The following is a 12,547-nucleotide window of genomic DNA, read 5'->3' as shown; positions in this document are numbered from 1 at the left end:
GGAGTCCCGGACCCTCCCCGGGCTCGACCCCAGCGTGACTCGGTCTCAGCAGGCCTTACCCGCAGCTTCTCTCGTGGCCTCCTCCCTGGCCTTGGCCCCGGCTGCTGCAAGAGCCAAAGGAGAGGCTCTCCGATGCCCTCGGCTCGGCCGCTCCCGCGCCTCCCGGGGGTGGCGGTGTGGGCCCCCTGCTGCGCACTGCCCAGCCCGAGGCTTCACATGCAGCCGTTCCCTCCCCAGGTGAAAGTTTTCGGGGTGGTTTTTGGTTTTGTTTTTATAGAGAACTGCCACCTGTCTGGGATGTGCCTACCGGTGCAGCGGAGAGATCGAGACCCTTCCGGTAGGTGCGGGGACCCTGCAGTGCGTACCTGCTGACCCGTTGCTCGTTAAAGCTGATGCCCCATTGACCTGGCGGGCAACTGGACTCCCGAGAGGGAAGGGATTCTGTGTAGGGAGAGCGTGTTAGGAAGGTGTCTCTCTCCCTGAGCCCTGGACTCCGCCCCCTCCCTCATCTTCCCAAGGAGAGGGTGCAGCTTATGGGGGCCCTTGGCAGTGGAGCTGACAACACAGACCTCAGGCAGGCCTCCCATGGCTTCCTTGAGCTTCACAGACTTATCATGAGCACTGAAGAACTTGATGGGATTAGTGAGGGCCACCGTGAGATCTGGGTGCACAGGGACATGATGGGCCTGATAAGGAGCTGTACCTGGGAGCCTCCCCCATCCTCACCTACGCCAGAATACCCTGTCCTGCCCCCCTCTGGAGGCTGGCTTGCGGAGAGAGGAGGGGGGATGGACACCCTGGGGCTTCCAACATTCCAGGGGCCTCCCACCTGCCCAGGTGTCAGGTACATAGTCCTTCATCTCCAGGAAGACGAAGAGTGCAGGCATGGTGAGTGGCATGTTGCTCTCGCTGTGCAGGCACAGATGGTGGTATCCTGTGGGACATGACCGGGTGGCCAGTGAGCCAGAGCCCGCTGCTGCCCAGCACTGCTCACCAGCAGCCCAGTACTCGACACTGCTGGCTCTAGTCTGGTTCTACCTCACGTGGTTACTGTTAGGATTAAGCGAGAAAGTGTTATAAGCCCGTAAAGCATTTTAAGTGCCCAAGAAGTGTCAGCCACTTGGGAAACTGCCCCAGTAGTTTCAGAGAATTAGAGACATTGTGTTGGGTGGGCAGAGTCCCCACCTCTGTCAGTTTCCTGGAGAGGTACTATTCCTGCCCCACTTTCCCAGGCTGATAAAATGACAAGGCCACCTCCCTGAAGCTGCCCCACACTCTGGACGGGATCCTGATGCTGGTCTTGGTCTCAGACCCACTGGGAACAGCAAAGAAGAACCCCTATCCTTACCAGAATTCAGGGCGTTGACGGGGATGATGCGGTGTCCAAGAAACTTGTTGCCGTCCTCCATCACAGCCACCCTGAGGGAGGCCAGCTCAGGCATCAAGATCTGGGGAGAGTTCAGGACAGGACAAGCTGGAGAGGGTAGAGAGTGGCCAAGCTGCCCCCCTTCCCTGATTCCAGAAATCTAGGGTCAGTGTGAGAACATGGCGGGCTTTACTGGATTTGGTGAGGACAGAGGGCCCACTCTAAGCCACACACATAGACATCCTAACAGCTCATGTCACGGCTGGTCCACACAGGGCAGAGAGCTGGATATGCAGCCCAGGGCTCCAGGGGGCCTGGTGCAGACAGCCCTTGGAAGCTTTGTCAACAAGTATCCAATGGGAGCAAAAGGCCCCCGTGATTCCTTGGGTCCCTGCACCCTGGCCAGGGAGTTCACATTTCTGCCTCTAATCGTAACATGGACAAGCACGCACATACGCACATGTACACACACATACAAAACTTGCCCACGAAGTAAATTTCTGTAAACTTGGTTTTTGGACTCTTGAAACTCAGGAGGGCACAGATGAGGGGTGGGGAGAGGAGGAGGATCGAGGAAATCCCTTTATGTATTTTCTCTTCTACAAGTAGAGACCAAGAACTAGGGACAGATCCCAGCCCCTGCCCTGATCTAGCCACCCCACCTTTTCAAAGACAAAGGGCTCCTCCTTCCAGACAGGATTGATGGAATTGGTACTGGGTGACAGCTTGGTGCGATAGCGCCTCTTGGGGTCCCCAGGAAGGCCAAACAGCTCCACTTCCACATAGGTGCGCACACTGCGTTCTGACAGGAACTGCCCAGAGATCACCTGGAGGTTGGGGCCCATGGGAGACCAGCATCAGCTCCCCCACCCAGCCCATTCCCCAGAACTTAGGGCCTCCAGCCCCCCTAGCTGAAACATCCATTCTTGGGTACTGTGAAGCGCCCCATTCAATTCTGGCCACAGAGTAGAGGCTGTGTGGCTTAAGGGTTACAGCTAAGCTCTGGCACCCAGGGTGCTTCCAGCATTTAGGGAAGAGGTGTGGGCCTCCCCTGCGGCCTGGGGCTCCAGCTGCCCCACTCTTTCCCCCTCCCCCACCCCAGCCTCAGCCCTTCCCCTTGGTTTCCATGGGGACCAAGAGGCAGCCTCCAGTGCTGAGGAGGAGGCAGTTTCCAAGGCAACTTGCTACTTCACGAACTGGCTGGGGCTGAAGTTTTCGGGATATCAGGGGAGGGGGTTGGGAATGGAGGAGTGGGGCTCCTGTGTCTTTCTCCTCAAGACCCCAGCCCTCCCGGCCACTTGTCCACCTCAGGGCCTTGCCGTAATGGAAAGGGTGGTGGCTACCACCACGTCGATGCGGTCCACCGAAAAGGGGTTGAACTGCTTGTCCAACCGGCGCATGAACTCATGCTTGAGGAGGTAGCCACTCTGCCCGTTGAACTCAAAGAGCGCCATGTTCTGCTGCATGGGCAGGTCTGGGGGGGACAAGGGCACTCAGGAAGGGCGGCCCGGCTCTGGGTCTGCACGCAGCCTCTCTTTCCACATTTCCCAGCCTTTCCCGTCTCGCAAATGGGGAGGTTGGGTGGACCGTGAGGATGAGGGTTTCTCATGTCCCAGCCTGGTTCCTTAGGGTCTCATCTCTCAGGAAGGGCCCGCAACCTGGAGTCAGCAGGAGCAAAGCCACAACCGGACCTCAAGCTCACAGTGGGAGTTGAGGCCAGTGGAGCAGGTGTTCCCACAGACCCACTCAGGCCGAGCAGCCAGAACCCATGCCAGCACCCTGGCATCATCACAGACATACTTGTATACGTGCAGTCACATAGGCGTGAGCTGATGCACTAAACACTCACACACATGCACATGCGCCCAGAGCCTAAATGAACATCAGCCCCCCCGCCCCCAGGTCTGTTCCAAAGACCCCCCCTCCCCAGGGAAGGGGTAAAGGTGGGAGGGGCAGGGGAAGGTTCTTAAGGGCCTGAGCATGCCCTCACCCATCGTCTGGAAGTTGAGGGCAACCATCTGGCAACCAGCATTCCAGAACATCTGGGGCATGTAGTTGGAGGAGTCCATGCGGGTGCCCTTGGGGTAGATGCGGCTCATCTGGCGCTTGTTGTAGCTGTCGCAGGGTATAGGAGCCAGCAAAGCCACCTGCACCGGGAAGACCCACAGACCCCCTGCGAGCCCCGTCCCAGGCCTCCCCCTTCCCTCCACCCCACCAGGGACCCTGGCTAGTGAGGTCTCAAGGATACTCCACAAACTGCACTGAGAACTTGGAGAGCAGGTCGTAAGCCTTGAGCTCCGTGAAGGAGGAAATGACATAACTTCGATTCTTCTCTGTGTAGGGGAGAAAGAGGAAGGAGAGTCCACGTCAGCCTGTCCCCTCCCACAGACTTGCCCTCCCCTGTGGCACGGCTCCCTCCAGCACAGAGGTGCCTCCAACCTAGCGTTTCCACCGAGGGCTGAGGGTTGAGGGGCCACCCCCGGGGTGGGGAATATGCAGATCTGTGTGGATAGCAGTGTGTGCTGGAGGTAAAGGGTACGCACAGTGGATACATACGCACAGGGATGGGGTGTGCGTGCCAGAGTCCTAAAAAGTGGGGTACATGCCCTGGGTGGACGCGGAGGGTGTAGGAAACATGCAACGATGAGCCCGGGGGGTCAGGAACACGCTGTGATGCACAGGAAACAGGGTGCAGGGGTGAGAGGCACACAGCAAGGGTGGTGCACAGGAGGGGGTGCAGGCTGGGGCTTCAGGGATGACGAGCCAGTGCTGCAGAGTGCATGCAGAAAAAGGTGTTCGTGTTGGGGCTGTGCACCGAGGGTGAGAGGAACTCATTGTGCACATGTCCGGAGAAGATAAAGGTAAACAGCGTGGATGCGCTCAGAAAGGGAAGGGAACAAGGGGCAGATGTGCGCTGGCTGGTTTCTTTGCCTTCCTCCCCCTCCCAGGAGTTCTCATGCCCAGGCAGCCACAGAAGGAAGCTGGAGGAGCCCCAGGCCGCCCGGCCGAGGTGGCCCTTGGTAAATGACCTGCCTGTCACCGACACACTCCAGAGCGTTCTGCTTGCTGCCAAGTTCTCAGTACAGTGATGGGACACTGGGAGCCACTGCCACTTAAACATGCCTTTGCCTGGCTCCTCTGCTGGGTATTTATAAACAGGGCCCCCAGCCCAGGGAGAGGGAGGACCCGCCTCGCTCACACCCCCACCCATCAGGCTGCTCTGGCCGTCCGGACACGCTTCCTAAGGGCCTTCTGCCGAATATAGCCTAACTTCTAGCTTACCACCACTGCATGCTAACTCACGGGCAGAGGACTCGAAGGAGATGAACTTGGTGGGTTGGACGTAATTGACTAAGCTGGACATCTCCTTGTAAGCCGTCACCTCCAGGCCCGCTGTGCCCTAGGGAGAAGGGGGGAGGATGGGGAAGAGGCCAGCTCAGAGCCCAGGGGCCCGGTCCCACGCCCCCGCCTGGAGGGCTCTGCAGTGGAGCTGGCAGAAGGGCCTCGGGGCTCCCCACACACCTCATCTGACTGCATCTTCTTCATCCCTTCTTCATCCAGGCTTCCCGACTCCTCCTCTTCCTCTTCCACCTCCTCCTCCTCCAGCTCAGCCCCTTCCTCACCAGCCCACACTGCCACATACAGCTCTGTCAGCACTGGGGGCGGGGGAGACCCCAGCACCAGGCTGGCTCTCCCCTCCAGGCCCAGCCCCTCTCTCCCATTCCAGATGCCCCTCCTCGGCCACCCCCACTCCTCCCAGGCCGCCTCACCTGTGTCCTCACCCACAGGGACATTGGGTGGGCCGCTCCCCTCAGCCTCCCCACCCGGCTCCTGGCTGGGGGCTGGGGGACCAGAAAACTGGTTCTTCTTGTTTTTGATGAGGATCTTGCCTCGGAGATCCTCAGGGCTGGGCAGGGGGATGCCTGGTTTCAGCTGTGGGAGAGGAGACAGGGTCCTCAGCACTATCTCCTCACCTTCAGGGAGTTGCCCAAGCTCCTGCATGGCAAGCTACGCTCCACCTGCCCCCGGCCTAACTCTCCAGGCTCTCCTCTCATCACTCCCACCTCGTGCGCTAAACCCCTGCCTGACCCAACTTATCCCAGCTCCTCAGTGATCTTTTCTCAACGACTCAGCCTGCCTAGAACACCCTTCCCCACTCTCACCAAGATAAATCCATTCTTTCCCTCAGGTTTCAGCTTAGCCATCACCTCCTCCAGGAAGCCTTCCCTGATCCTCAAGACCAGATCTGGAGCCCCAGGTGCTCTCATAGCAGCCACTGGTTGTAATGGCCTGGTTACTTGTCTGCCTCCTGACTAGAGGGTAAGTGACCTGAAGGCTGGGACTGCCCCTCTGCTACTGACGTACCCCCCAAGCCCAGCACAGTGCCTGACACGTGGTAGATGGTAGGACCCCAGCCCCACGTCCTCCCAAATAAACCCCAGCATCCTCTGGGGGCATCTGCCTCCTTAAACTGGCACCCTGCCCTGGCTCCCCCAGCCCTCAGACCCAGATGCCCCACAGTGAAGTCCACTCACTGGGAACTTTTCCAGTGGCTCTGTGAGCAGCATATCCCCAAATATCGTTCGGCAGTACTCGGCCATCTTAGCCTGTTGGCGGGGTCTGCAGGGAGCAGAAGTGGGTGTGGTTCAGCAGCTCCACTCCACCCTCTTGTCCATCTTTTTGTGCCCCCTGATGACCCAGATCAGCGGCTCAAGATGTTGGGGAGGCAGGGACACAGGCAGGAGAGCCTGGGGTCCCAAGGAGATTGTGTTGAGACCCGGGAGAGAGCCAGAAGGCATGGCTAGAGGCTGGAGACAGTTATGGGGAGGGCAGCTGCAGGCGGGAGATGGGGACAGGGTAGAGAATGAGGCTGGATGGCCTGGATACGCACGAGTCCACGTGGTTTTCAAACGACAGGATGACCGGATAAGGGGAGGTCTTAAAGGCACTTTCTGCAATAGCTTCAATTGCTTCCTGGAGGAGAAGGGGACCCCATGGGGAGGTCAGTGCTGTGCCTCCAGGCTTCGCCTCCCTCAATGGCATCCTTCCCCACTCCCCAGTTTCAACACACACATAGAATTGAAGGGCCACTCTTGGCCCTGTGTCTCTTCTGGTCCTCTCTGGTACCCACACTGGTCCAAGGCCTCCCAGCCATCCCTCCTTTCTGGCCTCACTCCCCCCAACCCCAAAAAGCTCATGGCCCAGGGCCCTCCCCTAGTGCCACTGCCACCAGCCTCCACATGACAAGTCTCACCTTGAAACAGATGTCTGTGGTCATGGTGAAGCCGTGGGTGATAATGGGCTCCTCGTCAGGGGGCTTCCCCTTCCAGCAGTCCAGCTCCACGCAGCGGCAGCCCGCCAGCAGTACCTGGCGGTACATCTCGGCAGAGGAAAGGCCTGAGAACTGGCCGGCTGAGCCAGAGGAGGGGCGAGGGGCGGGGGCTTCACTCAAGGGCAGTCCAGCTCTGCCCCGCCCCACTCCATCGTGGGCAGCCCGTGAGCAACCCCCGCAGGGGATTCAGGGAGCAGGAACAGCCCCCGTAAAAGGAGAGGTTGGCAGTGAGGTCGCCAGGGCCCACCTGTCAGGTAGGTGTTGTGGGAGGAGTTGATGAAGTAATGGTTGAGCGGCTGCGTCATGTCGTGGTGCAGCAGCAGCTTGTCCTGGGCCAGCACGCTGTTCTCTGGCCCACAGAGTAACCATACCATGCCCTCGGGGGACAGCTGGCCTGGGGGACAGGGGTGGCTGTCAGGGCAGCAGCCCAGCTGCCGGGACCGGAGAGGACCGTGGAGGGTCAGAAGCTCCCTTAGGCCTCACCCCTCTGCACGTTGATGCCTCTGGGCTCGTACTTGTCGATGAGGCCCTGCACCTGGTCAGGCCGCGCGAGCGGGAACAGCAGGGAGTTGAGCCTGGAGTCGCGCTGTTTCTGGTTGATGAATTTGGCCAGGTGCTCCTTAGTCATGTAGGGTTTGGCCTTGGCGTGGCTGCAGGCCAAAGAGAGGAGCACAGGTCTCCTCTATATCCCCTGGGCTGGGGGCGGGGGTGTGTGTGGTGGGAGCTGGGACAACCCCCTTCTCCAGCCACGCTACCTAATTGTCAGCATGGCAGGTGGGAATTTTAGCCACCACCCCTTCCCCAAGACCAGCCCAGCCCAAGAAGCTCACTAGGAAGTGAAGATCTCATCTATTTCTGGCCGAGGACAAAGGCTCATGAGGAAACTCTTGTAGACGGATTCTGGGAAGTCCTCGGGATTGATGGCATCATTCTGGGGGGATAGAGAGTCACCTGATGACTCCTGCCCCCACCTTCCAGCACTAAGAACCACAGACTAGGCCCAGCCCTGCGCGAGGCGGCTTGGGGAGAGGGAGGGCTCAGGGCAGACAGAAGAGCATCAAGGGCACCCTGAGCCCCCACTTTTCAAGGCCCTGGCTGCTGAGCAGAGAGCATCTTAACTGGTTTGCTCTGCCCCTGGATTGATACTGGCTAATCTCTTGGCTGGGACAGGATTCAAACTAAGAATGACCAGAACTGGGAAGAAAAGAGCTCAGAAGCAAGCTACTGTATGCTGTTTGCCAGAGCTGTGGGCTCTTTTTCTTTTTAAATGGAGGATAAATTTTCAAAAAGAAGCAATTTGCATACAAACAATGCACCTAACAATGGAACCCCAAGATGCAGGAAGCAAAACTGACAAAACTGAAGGGAGAAATAGACAATTCAACAACAATAGTTGGAGACACAAAAAGCACAAGGAACGATAACAAAAAATAGACAGATTGGACTTCATCCAAATTAAAAATGTTGGTGTTCCAAAGGATACTGTCAATAAAGTAAAGAGAATAGGAGGAAATATTTGCAAATCAGATATCCAGTAGTAGACAACTTCACACTAAAAGAAAACCCAACTGAAAGATGGGCAATGAACTTGAATAGATATCTCTCCAAAGGAGATATGCAAATGACCAATAAGCACACGAAGAGATGCTCAGCATCATTAGTCCTTAGGGAAATGCAAATCAAACCCACAATGAGGGGAATTCCCTGGCGGTCCAGTGGTTAGGACTCTGAACTTCTACTGCAGGGGGCACGGGTTTGATCCCTTGTTGGGGGACTAAGATCCCGCAAGGCGGGTGGCGTGGCCGAAATAAATAAATAAATAACATAAAACCACAGTGAGATACCACATCACACTCACAGGATGACTAAAGTAAAAAGAAGAAAAAAAAGACAGACAATAACAGGTGTTGATGAAGATGTGGAGAAATTGGAACCCTCATACAATGCTGGTGGGATTGTAAAATGGTATAGTAATTTTGGAAAACAGTGTGGAATTTCCTCAAAATGTTAAGTATACAGTTACAATATGACAGAAGAATTCCACCCCTAGCTATGTCCTCAAGTGACTTGAAAACATACGTCCGGACAGAATCGTTCATAGCAGCATTATTCATAATAGCCCCAAAGTGGAAACAACCCAAATGTCCATCAACTGTTGAACAGTTAAACAAAATGTGGTATATCCACACAATGGAATAGTATTCCACAATAAAAAAGGAATGAACTACTGATACATGATACAACATGGATGAAGCTTGAAAACACTGTGCTAAATGAATGAAGGCTGACATCATATTGTATGATTCCATTTACAAGAAATGTCCGGAATAGACAAATCCATAGAAACAGAAACAGAAAGTAGATTTGGTGGCATTCAGGGTTTCTGTGCCTTTGCATTCCATTCCAGAAAAACCCATCAAATGTTTTCCAGGGTCATTCTGGAAAGCCAACATCAGTCTTAGATTGGAGCAGAGGCTCTGAGCAGGATAGCTAGACCGAATCTTGGACCCATCAGCTGCAAGCAAAGATGGCTCAACGGCTCCTACCGGGATGCAGGAGAGCTGATAAATAAGGAGGACTTAGCCAAGGTGGGAACTCGGGAGGCAGGAGAAAAGGAGGGTGGATGTGACAGCCCAAGTGGTGCCCTCAGCAGGAGCCCATTCCCACCCTCTCCCCAACCCCAAGCTTGCATCCCCTGTGACTCATTGCACCGAGGGGTCACCAGCTCCGTAGAGTTGAGTGTGGGGGAAGTATTCCTTCTGAGATTCATGTGGACAAGTGATCTATGAGGCCTTAGTTTTATTTATTTATAACATTCCAAATTCTTACCAGGAGAAAAGACTCCATGAAATCCACAAAGGCACTGGCCAAGGGAGGACAGGGGCCTGAGATCTACCCCCGCCAGGCAGGAACCCTGGCTCAGGGCTGCATCTGCCCGGAGGGCTCCTTTTTGTAAGTCACATAAGGCATCTCATGGGGTGACCCAGCATACGACTTGTAATTAAAAATTAAGTAAAAAGAAAGGAAAAATGTTTTCCTATTGGAGCTGAAGGGGTATAGACCAACCTGCTCTGAACCCGGGCACCTCAACCCCCTGCCCCGGTTCTGTCACTGTGCCTTGTATCAGGAACCGGTGGCTCTAGAGTGAACTGACTTTTCGGGCTGTTGGCTGGGACTGAACTGTCATTCCTGCCCTCCCCATCCCCACCAGGCCTGCCCAGGGTGCCCTCCAGTCCAAGGCAACTCAGATGAGAAGGAGAATGCTGGGCGTGGGCTGGAGAGGGGGGAACCACTCACCTTGCCTTTTGGGAGGTGGCAGGCGCTAAGGGCAGCTTCCACCCGCTTGCGGTCAGCAGGAAACATCTGGAAAAAACTGAAGAAGCAGAGAAAAGCACCAGGCCAAGAGAGGGGTCAGGCCTGGAGAGGGAAGGCCTTGGGGAGCTCAGAGGACATGTGGGGCGGGAGGAGGGGAGACTCACTTCTTCACAGGAATCTTTCCTTCAGGGTTGAGCTGCATCTTGAGTTTCACCAGGCTGGTGGGCAGAAGGCAGCCCGTCAAGGCCCGGGCTGACACACTTAGCCCCACGCGCTCAGGCCAGGCAGGCAGGCACTTACCTCTTGTCCAGGAAGGTGCTGCGGGAGGCGTTGGCCATCAGCGGGTGCTTGGCCAGAGCCAGGACATCTTCAGCCCAGTCCTGCAGGACCCCAGGGCACAGCAGTCAGGCCCCCAACCACAAAGGTGCCGCCCCACGCCATGGCCCAGGCCCGTCTCTCAGGCTGTCCCAGGTGCCCAGCCCCAGGCCAGGCGCCCCCAGTGCACCTTGCCCACGTTCTCTTTGTAGGAGACGAAGTTATGGAAGGTGAGGTCCACCATGTCGGGGCCAGACACCACGGTGAGCGTCTTCAGCAGGAAGTTGTTGTCAGGAAAGTCCATGTTGAAGACATCCCGGAGCTTCTGGCTCTGCAGCAGGTCGTGACACGGTTAGGATCAGAGGTGTGTGCCCCCGTCCCTGCCCACTGTGGCTCTCCCTGTCTTTCCCTCTCAGCCACTTGAAATCTGGCCCACGGGGGTGGCATCCCATCCATGCCCATCTTAGGAGCCACGGGAGGGAGAGGCCCACAGGAAGAGATTGACCAAGACTTTGGGGCCTGGGAGTTCTGTGTATTTTGTTTGCCATTTTTCATTTGAAGACAGATTCTTAGTCCCCAGTCTCAGGGAATCCTGCTTTCCACCAATCCCTTCCTCCAATTTTCCTACCAGCATTAGGCAAATACAGGCAAAGCAGTCGGGGTGGAGGGGGAGAGGATGCAAGCAACACCTCCCAGACAGCCTGGGGTGCTCTAGGGGCAGTAGCTGGCCACGCAACATCTCCATCCACTGTGCCCTGATACCAAAGCGCCTGCAAGCCAGGGAGCAGTCACGCCTCTTGCTCAGCTCAGGGAGAGACCCTCTGCTCAGCCCACGGACCCTTCCCTGGCTCCAGAGATCAGGCTCCCTGCCCCCACAGGGACTCCTGCCCCAGCCCCGTGGAGCTGGTGGCCGTGCTGAGCCTGGGCTGCTACTGGGCCCACTTACCTTGGGCATCTTGGCAAACTTCCCAAAGCGGGTGTCCCGGATGCTGGTGATATCCAGAAACTCCATCTCCTGGTAGGAGCAAAGACAGGATGCAGACAGAGACCTCAGGTCAAGAATGAAGGGCAGCGAGGAGGGAGCGTCACACCCCTTCACATCTTGGCCAGCTGCCTTCTCTAGATGCCAAGACTGTGGGGCTTCCCAGACCCCAGCCTTCCCTCCTCAGCGATCGGGCTCTCCTTCCTCATGGTGACCCTCCTCCCTTCCTCTCTGGCCACTCCTCCCCTGGCCGCTCGAGTTACTTGAGAGCTGTGACCTCCAGCCTCCCCTCCACCATCCTGGACTCTCCCCAGGTTCCCCCTCCCTTCCTTCCGCCCAGGTGCCGAGGACCTTCTCTGACCTCTCTGAGCCCTCAAGTTTACCCAGAACCACAGGCAGGGAATCAGCCTTCAGCTGTAGCTCTAATTCCTTTCTCTCTCTCTCTCTCTCCAAGGGATGCTAAAGCTGAAGCATCTGGGCCCAAGGCAGCCATGGTTGGAGTGACCGCATCCTCCCTCCCAAAGCAAAGAGCCCCTGCCCACAGGAGATCCCCCCAGAGCCACCCTTCCTGGTCATTCTATACTCCTGGCATCCACACCTCCACCCCTGTGTCAGCGAGAGGCTGCTTGGACTCAATGGAACAGCGGGAGCTCAGGGCCACGGTAGGTAGGGGCTGCCTCACCTTATTCTGATATGTCCAGTACAAGTAGTAGCCCTTGGGATCCACACGGAGGATAACTGGGGAGGCTATTGTTGTTTCCTGCAGAGAGAAGGAGTCAGCTCCCTGCTCTGAGACTTCAGGCCGAGCTTTCGTGGCCCGGGCCAGGGGTTTCAGAGCTCACCATCTGCCTAGGAGGTGGCCATCCCAGGGATCTGCAGGCATTTCTCTTTGTTCTCCAGAGCTAAGGGCTGGGTGTAAGCCTTAAAAGCTCTGAACCAGGGCTTCCCTGGTGGCGCAGTGGTTAAGAATAAAAAAGCTCTGAACCAGGGGTGGGGAGGGGTAGAGGATTGGAGATGACATTTCTGGAAGAGCAGAGGGTTTCCCCTCTAAATCCCAAATAGAAGATCTCCCTCTAGACCCCAAGCAGGGTCTTGGCCCCCACCTCACCCTATTTTCAAGGCCCACAGCTCAGCCAAAGAGGTAGAATGTCCCTCACCAAGACTCCATGCTACCCCCAGGAGAGCTGAACACGGTGAGAGCTGAGAGCCCAACTCCCCCAGAGCTGCTAAGCTTCAT

At 56.7% G+C, this 12,547-nt stretch overlaps 1 protein-coding gene across 8 annotated transcripts in view; it reads right to left on the bottom strand.

The window, feature by feature from the left end:
- PLCB2 (phospholipase C beta 2) overlaps positions 1-12,547 on the bottom strand; it is a 19,216-nt gene that overhangs the window by 3,668 nt on the left and 3,001 nt on the right. The window contains exons 2-26 of one of the 8 annotated variants that reach the window (XM_024732428.1): positions 11,993-12,070; positions 11,275-11,343; positions 10,519-10,659; positions 10,314-10,393; positions 10,178-10,231; positions 9,996-10,071; positions 7,529-7,629; positions 7,182-7,348; positions 6,946-7,092; positions 6,621-6,778; positions 6,258-6,340; positions 5,902-5,986; positions 5,137-5,299; positions 4,889-4,998; positions 4,670-4,766; positions 3,615-3,699; positions 3,357-3,481; positions 2,686-2,840; positions 2,029-2,193; positions 1,349-1,448; positions 830-934; positions 570-661; positions 366-441; positions 60-104; positions 1-22 (exon numbers count right to left, since the gene is read on the bottom strand). The exon at positions 1-22 is cut by the window's left edge and continues 207 nt beyond it. In XM_024732428.1, the coding sequence (XP_024588196.1) occupies positions 1-22; positions 60-104; positions 366-441; positions 570-661; positions 830-934; positions 1,349-1,448; positions 2,029-2,193; positions 2,686-2,840; positions 3,357-3,481; positions 3,615-3,699; positions 4,670-4,766; positions 4,889-4,998; positions 5,137-5,299; positions 5,902-5,986; positions 6,258-6,340; positions 6,621-6,778; positions 6,946-7,092; positions 7,182-7,348; positions 7,529-7,629; positions 9,996-10,071; positions 10,178-10,231; positions 10,314-10,393; positions 10,519-10,659; positions 11,275-11,343; positions 11,993-12,070 (2,579 nt within the window). The other 7 variants (XM_024732424.1, XR_003001425.1, XR_003001426.1 and 4 more) reach the window with 7 other exon arrangements.

This window comes from Neophocaena asiaeorientalis, unplaced genomic scaffold, assembly GCF_003031525.2.
Source record: "Neophocaena asiaeorientalis asiaeorientalis breed wild unplaced genomic scaffold, Neophocaena_asiaeorientalis_V1.1 scaffold119, whole genome shotgun sequence".
Lineage (NCBI taxonomy): Eukaryota > Metazoa > Chordata > Mammalia > Artiodactyla > Phocoenidae > Neophocaena > Neophocaena asiaeorientalis.
Note: the sequence above shows the minus strand (reverse complement) of the source record. Positions and strands in the feature narration are given on the sequence as shown.